Source organism: Peromyscus maniculatus, chromosome X (assembly GCF_049852395.1).
Source record: "Peromyscus maniculatus bairdii isolate BWxNUB_F1_BW_parent chromosome X, HU_Pman_BW_mat_3.1, whole genome shotgun sequence".
In the NCBI taxonomy this organism is placed as follows: Eukaryota; Metazoa; Chordata; class Mammalia; order Rodentia; family Cricetidae; genus Peromyscus; species Peromyscus maniculatus.
In genome coordinates, this window is record NC_134875.1 from 74750964 (window position 1) to 74766960 (window position 15997).

The following is a 15997-nucleotide window of genomic DNA, read 5'->3' on the forward strand; positions in this document are numbered from 1 at the left end:
TTCAATTAAAAATGAAAGCTAGCTTTGGAGTTGGAGAATGGCTCTCTCTTTCTCTAAACCCAAGTATGTTTGTTAAAAGAAAAATGCAAAAATCTCTGTATCATGTCAGAAGCACCTTGTGATATGGGGCAGAAGAAAAACTTAAGGGACTATGCTACTGCCACTAATCTCAATTCTTTGGGTCTACTTTTACTATTTAAAACTTTCCTATATCAATATTTATAATATATATATATATAATATAAACATAATTATAAATATATATTTATAAATATATATAACTTTTGTTATATATTAATGGTCATATAGAGTAATAATTAATTATAGAAAAAAAGGCTTTATCTATCTGCCTGTACATGTTTTTGTGTTTCAGTCTCTATCAGTATTATGTAGGGAATCATGACCACACCTAACAGCAAATTTGAAGTCTCCAAAAAGATGATGGGGCCTCACAGTGACGATTCCACATGGATTCTAATAATACCCTAAGCTGACAAACATCACCCAAAGATTGGCTTTGGACTACAAACTTCTCAGGACAATTTTGAGATGGCTAGCTGAGATGAGCAAGGACTTGAGATAAGCCCCACACTTTCGAACTATGCAGAGACCGGACAACAAACAATACAGCTACCTTTTCCAGCATTGACAATTAACCCAAATTTTTTCTTTTGAGGATCCCCTAAAGATGCCTTTGCTCCCAGAAAACAGGAAGTAATTTTAACAACATGATGCCCACATTCCCCAAGAGGTGGGATGGGTGATTTTTGGTCTTTCAATTGGTTTTGGATAATTGTCACTGTTTAGCATGGTTAGTTTCAAGTTGTTAATAGTCAGGGAAAAAGCTAAACAAAGGAGATTAGATTTAAGGTTCTTTTTTGAAAAAAAAAAAGGAAAAGAAAAAAGAGGATATAGATAAGAGGTAGATTATTGAATATACTCTGAAAAATATATAGAAATGATAGAATAAAAGGTAGATTATTGAATCTACACTTTTAAGAAAATAGAGAGGATACAGATATGATATAGATAAAAAGGCAGGTTATTGTATCTACTTTTAAAAGGCAACTACTCGTTTTAAATACTTTACATGTATTGGATTTTTTATATTATATACAAACTATACATACTGTTACAAATTTAAGATGGATTTTGATATTAAATACTTTACATATATTTCTAATCTTGTTCAAGATATTGTACCTATACAGTTCATTTGCAATGTATTGCAAATTGCTAATCCTTGAAAGTTAATACCAACTAATTAGGATATAAAGAAATGAAAGTGGTTAGTTATTACAATTAAATTTGTAGTCATATTAGGTATGTTTTCAATGCCAAGCAGGGATATATTTTAGATAGACAGGTTATCTTCAAACCCTTCAGAGATCTACAGATTATGGCATTTAAGATGTTTTAATAACATAGATTTCTTTTTTCCTTTTTTTTATGACTATGCGACATGTCTGCTCCTGGCAGCACCAATCTACTTCCGAGAAAATGATAAGCATATGGAGTTAACTTTCACTTTGTCAAAAGTTAGCCACTAGGAAAGAAACTATGCTCGCATTGAGTACTGACAGTATGCTGTCCAAAATGGACAAACAGGACTGCTGATCCTTGTCAAGACAAGGTAGGAAGGCTATTTAGAAAATCCTGCTTCACAGAAGTGTCTGTCAGATGTGCCAAGCCTGTAGGCCAAAGATGATGCCCCAACATTACAGAGAAACCTCGGGTGACTGTCCAGTCAGCTGGCTGTTTTTGTCATAACTCACAGTTTTTGGAAGTCGCTTGTTTGCACTTTCTGTTTTACTAGGTAATATTATTTCCTTCTCGGGTCTCTGAGTGAGTTGAAGATTAGCTAGTTGTAGCTACAGGTTTTCCTTGTTAACAATTTCAGGAAATAAACTCACTAAAGAAGTATAAAGTGTGTAAGTTTGAAAGACATCAAAAGATAGTTTTGGGTATGCAAATTGGGATAGAAGGTAAATTAGATATAATCCTTTGGATTCACAAAATAGGATAGATAATGGAATATTTTCTCTGAATTTGTGAAATGCAAATGGACTAGACATTGTTGATGTATTTGTTATTTTTATATATTGTATATAGTTATTGTATTTATTGTACATAGTTTTTTTGTGTTTGTTATAATTTATTTTAGACAAAAAAGGGGAAATGTGATGCTATATTGTGTTCCCCGAAATATTGTGCACCCTAATAAAGTTTATCTGAGGATCAGAGGAATAAGCCAGCTGAAAAAATTATATATTAATATTAAATATTAATTCAATATAAAATTTAATATTAATATCTCATATTATAAAAACACCAATGCCAAAAATATTTAAAAACTAAGTTAAGGGTCAGAAGCTATTAAAATATTTAGAAAATATACACAAAATATTTCAAGATATTGCTAAATGTGATTTGCAGATAAGACCAGATAACACAAATAGGGAAAAAATAAAAATAGATATAGGATTATCACAATAAAAGTTTCTGCATAGTAAAGGAAACAATCAATAGAGTGAAGAGAAAACCTATAAAAAACTTGAGGACTGTTCATGTAATAATGATTAATTTCAAGAATGCTATAACTCAAAAAAATTAAATAAATCAATATGATCTCATTTTAAAATGGTCAAATATTATAGATATGCACATTTCAAAAGAAGAAATTCAGCTGGTCAAAGATGTATGAAAAATATTTAACTATTAACAATGAGAAAATAAAAATCAAAACCAAAATCAAAATGTGTTATCACATTCCAATTAAAATGATCACTATAGAAATGATAACCTCCCCTCCAAAAACACACACATTCTAGGGACATGAGAAATCTTATACATTTTAAATATAAATATAAATTAGCATGACTTTATGAAGAATATTATGAAGACCCCTTAAAATGGTAACAATAGATCTATGACGTGATAGAGTTGTTTCATTTCTGGATATATAATCAGCATATCAAATGAATATCTACATGTCCATGTTCACTGGAGCATTTTCACAATATCCTAGAAATGTCAATCACCTAATAGTTTATTACATATGAAGTTATAAAAATTATAATGTAAGGTTCACATACAAATTTTAGTATAATCAACACATAAATGCAAAATGAAAATATAGTAATATGAATAATGGAATTATTATTCACTCATAAAAAGAATTTGATCATTCTGATTATATACATTTATGAAATTATCCCATTGTAACCACAAAGGTGTACTAATAAAATAATACCATAAAAATAATTTTAAAATACTTTCAATGGAAAATATGGACTGAGAGATATCAATGAGGAATGCTAAAAGGAAATTAATCAATGGTTACATAATACTTACTACATCCTTCAGCACCATGAAGTATAACAGGTAAAGATTCTCTGTGGTATTTTGTACCTTTTTTATATCCTTTCCAATCTTTCTATATTACCAATCTATTTTACTGGCATATCTGTATCTATTCAACCATTATTTTTATTCTCTGGCTTCTCCTTCTGTTATAGCTGATGAATTTTTTTTACAGTGAATGCTTAAAAGCATTTAGATTAAGGTTTTATAGAATGCTAAATTTCACACAGAAGTGGCAGATGTATGCTAATAACCCCAAATCATTATTAATTAGAAATAATAATTTTTTAAATATAAGAAAACAAAATCTCAGATTGAGTTGTGTTCTATTTTTGAGACAGCACCTGTCTACATAGTTCAGGCGAAAACAAACCTGGAAATATGAGCATGTATTTATTGGTCATATTTGTTAAGTGTGCATCAGATTCCTTATGTTCATATAACCTAAAATAAGAAAACAGATAAACCAATCGTGGTAATTCCAGGACTTGGAAGACTAAGGCAAGATGATCACAATTCTGAGGTCAGCATATGTTATAGAGAAAGCTCCTGCCTCAAAAAACTTTATATATGTATATGTAAAGATGTATATGTATACATACATACATACATACATACATACATACATACATACATACAATGTAAAAACCAAGCAAACCCACAACAATGTAGATGGCAGGACTGTCAGCAACAAACTATGAACTATATCATTTATCATAATTGAACTAATTTCAGTGTAATAAAGAATTATAAAAGGTTAGATTGTGACTTATGTTGAAATCTTCAAGCATAAAAGTATTAAATGCAACAAAGAAATAGGGAAATTAAAAAAGCAATCATAGGTCATTCGAACAACAGCATGTTTTTTATAAGGAGTGAAAATATGTTTCCAGGCTTTTCATAGAATATTGCCAAAATAGCAGATAGTCTAATTCATATGCAACCTGTCATGAGATTTACAACTCTATGTACTTTATAATATAGTTTAAAACAATCAAAATCAGGTCCAGTGATATGCCTTAGTGAGTAAATCACTTGCCTTCAATTCTGACCACTTGAGTTTGATCCTCAGGACCTACAGTTTGTAAAGGAAGACCCAATATCTGAAAGTTGTCCTTTGAGTCCATGTGTGCACTGTGGCACTTATGTATGCACACATACACATAAATTAATAAATAAGCAAATAAATTTTTAAGGAAGAATTAAACACTATCATAATATTACATAGCATACCGAATTTTGCCAGTAAAGAAACATTTTCTGCTGTGGATATCACTCTGTATAAATAAAATCCTGATTGGCTAGTAGCGAAGAAGGAAGTATAGGTAAGACAAAGAGAGAAGAGAATTCTGGGAACAGGAAGGCTTAGTCAGGAGAGTCAGCCGCTGCCATGAGTACCAAGATGTAAGATACTGGTAAGCCACGAGCCATGTGGCAAGGTATAGATTTATAGAAATGGGTTAATTTAAGATGTAAGAACTACATAGCTAGAAGCCTGAGCCATTAGGCCAAACAGTTTAAATAATATATGAGTCTGTGTGTTTATTTTATAAGTGGGCTGTGGGACTGCCAGGGCTTCCGGGAGCTGGAGAGAAACTCTCCAGCTACAATTTTCTCTATCACCTTTTCTATATGTGTATAATTATTTTAAAAGTTATAAAATAGGTAGGTTAGTTTACAGAGGGCAGGAAGCAGTGGAAAAAGAGAAGAGAGGGAAGTAGAAGAGAACATAAAGAGAAAGACAGACAGAATGTGAGAGACTATTATTTCGATCTAAGGCAGTCTTGGACTTTCAGATCATAAACTAATATATCTCTTGATTTCAGAGTTCAACCTTAATGTTAAATGTAGCTTTATGTGCCATCTTGGGATATATGTGCCTGATCAGTACAGCAAGCAATATAACAGCATATGTGGATGATAAAATGAAGAAAAATGAGCAACTACATTTGGTATAAATGACATGGAGCAACAATATTTTTCAAAGAGTATCTGGAGGTAAGGGTACTTTGTTTTATCTGACACAGAAAGTTATAATTTCCATCTCTATCATAAAGAAATTTAAGTCAGAACCTTACACTGAATTAGTAGGTAACCTCTAACTTCTACTTTGCTATCAGATTAGGCAGTGCAGTCAATATTTCAATGTACTTCAAGCAAATGATTCAACATATTTTGAAAACTAGAGGTGTTCCCTAAGTCAGCATCTTATCTCTTGGTTAAAAAGTATTTATTCCAACAGTTGCTCAATATGTTTAGATGTATACTCCTGAATCAATTGTGTAAATCTGATCTGATTTCTTGTATGTGCTCTTTTTCTCTGATTTAGAGAACTAAACTCTGGGTTATATGTACATTATTATAATGAATTTAACCATGTTAAGGCAGCAGGAAGACGTAGGCACTCCTTGAGAAAAAGTTACATTAGTGCCATAGATGTAGGAACCATGGAGCTTTCACTATTTCAATTTTAACACAGCATACATTTATGTAAACAAAAATTTAAAAATTCACACAAAGAAATACAAGTATCTTTTGTTTCTGGTGGATGGAAAATTTTCTTTTTGATGCTGATATACAAATTATAAGGATATAATTCCTATTTAAATTTAGTCTCTAAATGGAAAGTGTATTTTAGGTGATATTCTCTTTGTGTTTGGATCTAGATAAACAGTCTACCTGAACCTTCTAAAAAGAAAAAAAATGACACCCACAATGAAGAAATTCCATGCTAGGATTCCTTAACTGAAATAAATAAAATTAATTAAGCATAATTAATAAAAATAATATTTGTATATGAAGAAATTTTAGGTCAAATTATTTGGTTGCCATTAGTTCAAACTTTAGAATCTTTCCTGAAAACTGTTCCTGAAACATAAAATGCTCGTCTTGATATCATTAAATAACATTTAAGAAGTTTTTTCCGTCGGGCGGTGGTGGCGCATGCCTTTAATCCCAGCACTCAGGAGGCAGAGCCAGGCGGATCTCTGTGAGTTCGAGGCCAGCCTGGGCTACCAAGTGAGCTCCAGGAAAGACGCAAAGCTACGCAGAGAAACCCTGTCTCAAAAAACCAAAAAAAAAAAAAAAAAAAAAAAGCAATTTTTTCAATTTTTCTTAGGGACTTAAGAGTTGAGAGATATGAAAATAGGTAGTATTATGCTTTTCAATGTTTGTATTAAAATAAACCTTTAGTATTGTTTATCTTCAGTTTTAAAATAGAATGCATACTCAGGAAGCAGAGATAGAGCACAACAGGTTCAAGACTAGCTTGATGTACACAATTTCTAGGAAAGTCAGTAACACATAGCAAGACCCTGTCTCAAAAAATGTATTGACAAATATAGCTCTACATGATATCACTTATTATAACTGATGAATACTTTCATACATTTAGTTCTATTTATATGGTTTTATGTAATATACACGTATGTCATTAAAGGTATCCAATGATTCTGTTAAGGCAGCAAACTGAAATAATATCTGCCAACCTTCAAATATTCATGATTTTTTCCACAAGAAACCTCTATAAATAATTTAACAAATTCTTAAGGAGGAAATATGCTTCAATGTATTCAACCTTAATTTTTAAAACTGAATGACTAAAAATGGCTAAAGAAAATCTCAATTGAATCTAGATTTATTAATTTGCCATAAGAGAAGCTATATCTCAAAAGGATTAAGACCCTACAGGTCACATCTGCTTTATATGATTTAACTCTTGCCCTATTTTTTTATCTGTTCTGTGCAATCACAACCCAAATGACATTTCTTAAGTGCAACTCCGACATTTCCATGCTTTTTACACTGTAACATTTGAAATTATTTATAGAAAATTATATGGCTAGAGAGTGAACTGGAAAATAATTGTGCTTAGTATGGTCAAGGAACTCTCTTGGGTTGATAAAGGAAAAATAAAGTTCCTTCTTGGAAGGAAGTTGTTTCCTGATAGCAAAGTTATCTTAACCTAAAAGAAAAACAATACAATACCACATATGAAGACAAAATTTTATGGCACTATAAATATATCAAGTGGGTATGGATTGAAAAAACCACATGATGAAGATAGAAATCAGCTTTGAAGAGACAATAGAATTCAAATCACAACAAAAAATTGACATTCTCAGTGATATAAGCAAAGAGTAATGAGTAAAGTGGATTTAAAGAAAGTACCCCATTGTAATTTAGGAAATAAATACATAAATAAATAAATAAACATATAAAACAAAAATATATTAGAGATATTAGGAATATAAAACGTGTTGCAATTTTAGTGAATATTTTTACTTATGAGCATAAATATTTAGAATTAAATTTCAAATAAAGGAAAGACAAAGATTTTGAGTAAGGGAACGACACTGAATAATGAAGAAGTGTTTGTAGAATAAATGGGCTTCTTTTGCAATATATAGAACAGTTGATTAGTTTGGATGTTATTAGCTTTTGGGTTTTAGATGTGTGTGCTTCATTATAATAACAGCAGAGGTTAGGTAGTTAGTAAGAGATCAGGGGAGAAGAGGGGAGCTTCCAAGGAAGAGGAAACAGAATAAATTGTTATAAAGACTTTAAAAGGAAATGAGAATAGGAGGGGTAAATGAGGCAGGGGATGGGAGAGCAGGATAAAGGAGGGAATTTGAGGAGGAATAACTAATACCATGGAAACCTACTACAGTAGCAACTTTCATATATATATAATTCAATAGTCACCATATAATGGGGGAGACAATGCCCCAACTAGACATCTTATTCTACCAAGTAAAACACCCTGTACTAGGAGAAGGTTATATCTTGTTTGGTCATTGGAAAAAGAGATTCCAGAGACCCTCTCAAATATTACAGATTATTGTCAATGTTATTTATTATCCTCTACAACCTGACTGTGGGGTCCCGTTGCTAAGGACATCACTTATATACAGCACCAAGCATGGAGAAATCAAGCTGCTGCCCAATTACAAGCTTCATCCCTATTGACTAACATTCATGATGCTGAAATGTACCATGCATACTACTGGAGGAGAAAAGTCATTATCACTATCACACAACTATAAACTCTGAGACATACAAAAGTACCTGTGTGCAAGATAGTCACAAATATTGTAGGGAGATGGAACCCATCCCTAAAACTGTTAATGTGTCCAAGAACATGAGAGTCTATAGGTCATGGACCCTAAGGGAATATCTACTACTATTATTCTTCCAAATGAACATAGCTATAAATCTATAGCTAATGACATATCCCTCACCAGAAGAAGCTGCTTCTTGCAGTAGTTGGAAACTAACACAGAGACCCACAACTGGACCATGTGCAAACAGTGACAGACTTTGAAGTACTCAGGCCTAAATGTCTTTATCAACCCCTTCTTCTCAAGGTTTAGGTATCTATGCAGAAGTTGAAGTAAAAAGATTTTAAGAGCCAGAGGTGGTGGATGACTCCAAGGAGACAGTAAAACAGGGCTGACTCACACACAAACTCATAGAGACAGTTAGAGCCTACACAAGAAAAACAGATTTCCCCAAGTGACACTGAGTATGGCAGTCCTATGATCAGGAGTAGTTCAAACACAAAATGGACTCATTTTTTTTTTTTGTGTGTGTGTGTTTGTGCATATTTTTGTTTATATGATATTTTTACCTTTTTGTTGGTTTGCTGGTTTTAGTTTTTCTCTTTTGATAAAGACAAAGAAAATGTAGTTCGGTGAATAGGGAAGTGGGGAGAATCTAGGAAACTTGGGGGAGGAGAAAGAATATGATTAACATATATTTTATGGAAAAACTTTTAAGCCCATAAATTAGAATAGGCCTGTTAAACATGATGTTTGTATAAAACCAAATTTTATAACAAGAAAAAAACTTGGATGTTAGATGAAATTTTTGAACTTAATAGATAACAGTAAGAAGAAGAAATTTACACGCAAAATATTTGGCATTAATATTAATATTTATATGATAGTCACATCTGAATCCACCACCACTACAAACAACAAAAATGTTAGTTTTTAGTAAAGAGTAATCCATCTTCAACTAAGAATGTACTTTTTGAAATCCTCAAAATGAAGAGGGGAAGGGATATGATGAATAGGTAAATCTCTCCTGAGAGGAAAAGGATATGGTCATAGTATATAGGTATGCTATCAAAGCACAAATAGGAGAAACATGTGGTTAATTATATAAATTAGAAAACATGTGAGAATATATTGGTTGACTTTGAAAGACATTTTTCTGACAATTTACAAACTATTTCTCATAACTAGTATCATACAGTTAGTTGCCATTTTTCCATGTAATTAAATGGCCATATATCTTAAAAGGCAAAATCATATAGCAGCATTCTTTTCAATTAATACAACAGGAACAAATACCAGTATAATATAAACAAAGTAATGACGTTGTTAGGAGACACAAAATGTAAGAGTAGAATGTTAAAAGGTCAGTATTTTTCATGATGGAGACTATAAAAACTGTTTCTGAGAATTCAGCCTAGTGAGATGGTACAGCAGGTGAAGGAGCTTAATGCTAACCCTGATGACCTAAGTTTAACACCCAGGATCTACACAGTGGAAGGAGAGAAACAATGTCTGCAAGTGGTCCTTTGATTTCCAATCACGCTCTGTGGTATGCCTTTCCCAACAAACAAACAAACAAACAAACAAATAAAATAAAAAGGAGGGATTTAATATTTTTCCACTATACATCATCTTTTCAGAAATCTAGCTATCTAATACCAGAAAATGGTTTTTAATACTTTTTTGAAATAGATATTAATTTAACCCAAACCACTCAACTTTTAAAGATGAATAAACCAAATTAGAACAGTTTCATCTCTGTTTTTCCTTAAGGCTGGCTATTTGGCATGACAAATCCCTAATTATAAAGATAAGCTCAGCATTTACTTATGCCTCTTAAATGCTTTGTAATTTTGAAACTATGGAGTTTCTATGGAACTATAACCAACCATGTTTTGTTATCTTAAATAATGATAAAATCGATACTATGTGCTTTTATGAAATCTTCATTGAAATCTGAGGGGGCTAGGTAGAATGATTTGTTATTTCTTAATGTTACTGTTTAGTATTAGTTAATATGGGAATGCAACTAAGTAACTCTATATTATATCTGAAGTTATTTCTATTAAGATATCTAAACAAATCTAGTTTACTTATATATAGCTTGGTAAATGTTTCCAAACTTATTATACGAAAAGATTTATGTGATAGATAAGCACCTCAGTGTAGGAAATTTACTTTTTACATGTAAGCCTGGAGGTTTGAATAATCTAACTAATAGGTGTACATTCCTGTCAGAGTGGTCTGGAAGCATTTTAAAATGTGTTCTTTGTGTGTTTGAACAGTGAAAGACTAACTGATTCTATTTCTCTTGGGGAAGAATCTGAGGTCACCCTTTGTTGGGTAGAAAAAAATGAAGACGTCTGAATAAAATAATTCACTGTGTTTACCATGGGAAATTTTGTCTCTTGTATTCTGAATCTGGTGGGCTAAATAAACTATTTGATTTACTCAAACATGTTCCTAGGTTTCTGCCCTTCCTTCAGTCCAGTATACCATCCACCCACCTACCAATCTATCTAGACTTCTAAATACCCACCTATGCACTAGAAGTGATAATTTTTAATGAAAATTTCTGTTGGCCCCCCATGGACTGAACATTTGGCATATCATACAGCAAAGCTAATAATAAGCCTTGAGGTAATTTCTAAGACTGCATTAAACCTGCTGTCCTACTGTGTATTTCGCCTGCATACCATTAATCTGCCTTTAAGAACTCCCCATGGGAGGCCATACCTTTTTGGAGGAAGAGGGGGTTTGGGCTATGGTGGAATTCTGGGGGGAAGCAGGAAGAGGGATGTTGGGGAGATCTGTGGTTGGTATGTGGAATGAATAAAAATTTCTTAATAAAAAAAGAAATCAAGCCGGGCGGTGATGGCGCACCCCTTTAATCCCAGCACTCGGGAGGCAGAGCCAGGCGGATCTCTGTGAGTTCGAGGCCAGCCTGGGCTACCAAGTGAGTCCCAGGAAAGGCGCAAATCTACACAGAGAAACCCTGTCTCGAAAAAAAAATCAATGTAACCTTACTTGCCTTGGATTTTCTATACAATCAGCTTTTTTAACTATATTAGTGTACAGTTTTAATCTTCTGATATGTATTTGTCCATGCCCCTAATGTAGAGTAATATATGTGTATTTGCATATGTTGGGTTAATCAGTTGCTGAAGTCAGCAGGTTGGAAGCAACCTTGTATAACAAATATCTGCCACAAATATTGAAAGGAACCTGTGGATATAACTTGATAATGTGTGTTTACAGTTTAGTAATCTATGTCAGTTATGTTAGTAAAATTACTTCTTCCCATGTAAAACACTACTAAAGATCTCTATAAAGAATCCTTAATTCCTTTCCCATGTTATGCTTTCTATTTTTCCCAACAAATACAGATCAAAACTCTTTGTTAGGAACAGACAGAATTCACCAGGGGTGCGGGGGGGGGGGGAGTGTAGAGTTCAAGTTTGGGTTCACTCTTGGTCAAATTAATTCATGTGGAAGTATGTTTTTATTTCTTAGTGTACTATTTATTTTGGTGTCCCAGAGGAGGAACATTTGATGAGTTAATGAAGCATCCATCCATCCATCCATCCATCCATCCATCCATCCATCCATCCATCCATCCATCCATCTTTCCATCCATCCATCCATCCATCCATCCATCCATCCATCCATCCATCCATCCATCCATCCATCTTTTCATTCATTCAACAAGCACTGCTGCCCTACCTTATAATATCATTATTAAATGTTGGAATTAGAGAAACTAATAGGAAAAAATGTCACAGACTGAGTGGAATGCAGCATAATGACCTCATTATCAGTATTATGTACACAATATCATGTGACAATAAGGCAAAACTGATTAATTTTGGGGCAAAATTTCACAAAAGAACCAATACGTGAGCTTCATGAATGTTGCAGAACATTAAATAATTATCAAAGCAGAGAGAGAAGGAGAAGAAATGTAAACATAGTAGAAAGTTATTAAAAGGCCCAAAGAGTTAGAGCATATGGAGTATTGGTGAATATGGGAGTTTTTATAGTATGGCTAGTATGGAGTTGAGGTTGAAAGGTTGCTAAAATTTCCAGAGATGTGTATGGTTTGCTAAGGTGTTAAAGCTACTGAAATCAACTTAGGTACATAGAAGTAGGGCTCATTAAAGTGATTTCTTCCGATAGTTCATGGTAGCATGGTTTTATTTATATACAAATAATATTATGAGAGGACAGACTTTATCTAAGGTCTCTAAATTCTAGTAACAAGTGGAACATTTCTTAGGCCTTTAAGTTTATCTCTCACCAATAGTGAATTTCTCAATATTTTCAATGAATTTAAGTGACTTACCATTGATAGATGTTGAGTGAGTGGAATATAATCAAGTTTACGTTTCACTGACGAACTCACTGTTTCAGGTTCAATGGTAATTGGCTAAAAACAAAAGTGAAATAAGTTTAAATACTGAGACTATTTTGATTTAAAAAAAAGGAAACCATGGCTATTTATAGTAGGTGCAGACAGGTTAATTAGAATTTTTAATATTTCTATGAAAATTGCAACATCATAAACACATGTACACTGGTATACATAAACAGTGCATGAAAAAATAGCTTCCTATATGTTAGACATTATTCTGAGGTTTTGGGGCATGTTAACTCTTTAAATCCTCATAAAAACAACCTTATGAGGTAGACACAATTATTACAGATATGAAGAAACCAAGACATGGAGAAATAAATTAATCTGATTAGTAATTAAGTTATGGAACTGAGAATTGAACTCAAGAAGCCTAAGAATGGAGTCAACACTTTTAATCACTAAAACAGTTTAATAAATTTTAGAAGTTTAAATTTAGCAGCTTCATGTGAAATGGTTTGAGAATTTTTCTATGAAACAATACATGTCAGATTCAATTTTAGTGCCTTATAAATACTAACTTATTTAGTATGGCTTGGTGTTATATTGATACTAACTTTATTTGAACACCTGAATGAATATATTATATAAAATATATTGTCTTAATCTCTCTTCAACTAAAGAAATAGCCTTACTAGTATACCTAAAGAAGTAGATGAATACACTAAAATATTTTATAATCCAGAAAGTAGAAAATATATATTATCAGGATTTTATCATGCAGAAAACAGACAACTAACAAATAAGTAATAAGAGTAAATGATTAAAATATTTCATCAAAGAAAAGCTAGAGATCAGAGATGGCCGCCTGGCTGATGATTTCTACCAAACATATAGTAAAAAATCATACCATCAATTTTTCTTAAAATGTTTCATGAAATTGACCAAAAAGTAATTTTTTCAAACTCATTCTACAAGGCCAGCCTTTCTATGAGACAAAACCAAACGATTGCAGGAAAACAACATAAAACAAAGCCATGAATCAGTACTCTTAACTAATTTAAGAATCTTCAACAAAACATTAGCAAATGAAATCCAAAAGTGTATGAAAGGCTGTTCACTGTGATCATGTAGAATTCACCCTAAGTTTCCAAAGGGGCTCAACATGAATGAATCAATAAGAATGGTAAAAACATGGACAGAATAACTAATGAAACCATATAATTATTTCTGCAAGTACAAAATTCAACATAAGAATGCCAAAAAATTAGGTACAGAAGGAGCATGCTTAGATATAATAAAAACCAATGAAAATAAGGAAACAAATAATAGTATACTGTATGGAGAAAAGCTAAAAGCTTTCTGTACTAAATCTGATACAAGCCAAGTATGTGCATTACAAGTTCATCCATTTAATTCAACATACTACTGCAATCCTAATTTGAATAGTTAACATAAACAAATGAACAAATAAATAAGACATTAAAATAAGACTTTTCCTAAGTCAAATTGTCCCTATTTATAGATAGACATGAATTTATATATTCTTAAGAAAAATCTATTACAACTAATATATGTGTTCTTATTCTCAGTGCTGGAGATTGATACTGGGGCCTCATACATGTTGGACAATCATTCTACCACTGACCTACATTCCTAGTCACTAAGATTAATAAACTAATTCAGTCAAGTTGGGACCTATGTAAACAATATATAAAAATCAGTAGCATCAAAATATGCCATTTACAATAGCTACAAAAAATTAAAATATTTGGCAATAGATATAACCAAAGAATTGAAAGACCAGCAAAATTGAAATTATGGTATGTTGAAAAAAATTGTAAAAAATACAAAAAAGACAAGATGTATTATATTTATAGATTGGGAGTTAAAGTATTATTAAAATGTACATTTTACTCAAAGCAATTTATAGATTCTTTCCCTCTTTTGAAACACCAGTGATGTTTTTGTTTGTTTGAGACAGAGTTTCCCTGTGTAGCCTTGGCTGTCCTGGGACTCACTTTGTAGACCAGGCTGCCTCGAACTCACAGAGATCCATCTGCCTCTGTCTCCCAAGTATTTAGATTAAAGACATGCATCACCAACACTTGGCCAAAATACCAGTGATATTTGCAGCATGATAAAAAAAAATCCTAAAATTTTATTGGAACCACTATAACTCTAAACAGCTAAAGTGATTTTGAGCAAAAAATAGCAAACAGGAGACATAACTATCTGTTGCTTTGGTAACCAAAACAGAATGGCATTGCCATAAAAATAACCACATATATCAGTGGAACAAATAACCTAGAAGTGAGTCTATACATTTACAAACAGTTGAAATTTGACAATCCTAAAAACACACATTGTAGAATGGTTAGTATTTTCAATAAGTGATGGTGGGCAAATTGGATGCCCACATTTGGTTTATTTTAAAACAACTTCTACTGTCTACTAGTTACAAAAAATCAATCTAAAATAGCTCAATGTCTTAAATGTAAGGTCAGAAATACATGAAACTCTGAGAATAAAATGTGAAATATTTCTAGCAAATGACAAGGTATGGCATTTTTGAACATATCTCAAAACACAGGAAATAAAGGTTTAAAAAGACAAATGGTATTCTATAGTAATCACCAGAGTGAAAAAATAACTTACAGAACTGGAAAAATATTTAAAATTGGTCATCCAACAAATGGTGGTGATATGAGAAGACAAAGAAATCAAAGTCCCAGTAGCATGCAAATAAATAGACCAATTAAAAATTAGCATTTGCTTCCAAAAGTCATTTCCTAAAAGACATGAAAATGGTCAATATGTATGAAAAATATTCAATATTATTAATAACCAGAGAAATGAAAGCCAAAACAAAAATGAGGTTATTACTTTACTCCAAACAGGTAACTACTACCATAAGATAAATGATAACACATGAGGATATGGAAAAATGCAACCCTTGAACATAGTTAATGAGAATTTAAATTAGTGCAGCTATTACAGAAAAGAATATGGAGGTTCCTAAAAAATATACAAAACAAAATAGAAAATACAACTTTTGCAAGATCCATTAGTTCTATTCCTCAGTGTATATCCAAAGGAAAAGAAACCAGTAAAAGAAAGAAATACATTCATCCATTCATCCCCATTCATTGTAGCACTATTTTCAAAATCTAGTAAATGAAAATAACTTATATGACTATGAATGGGTGAAGTAAATGTAATA

At 32.1% G+C, this 15997-nt stretch overlaps 1 protein-coding gene across 4 annotated transcripts in view; it reads right to left on the minus strand.

Annotated features, from left to right (window-relative positions):
- LOC102912650 (connector enhancer of kinase suppressor of ras 2-like) overlaps positions 1 to 15997 on the minus strand; it is a 410055-nt gene that overhangs the window by 226066 nt on the left and 167992 nt on the right. For 2 of the 4 annotated variants that reach the window (XM_076562981.1, XM_076562977.1), the window contains exon 9: positions 12766 to 12849. The exons of the other annotated variants lie outside the window; for them this stretch is intronic. In XM_076562981.1, the coding sequence (XP_076419096.1) occupies positions 12766 to 12849 (84 nt within the window). The remainder of the gene's footprint in view (positions 1 to 12765; positions 12850 to 15997) is intronic. 4 annotated transcript variants of the gene reach the window in all.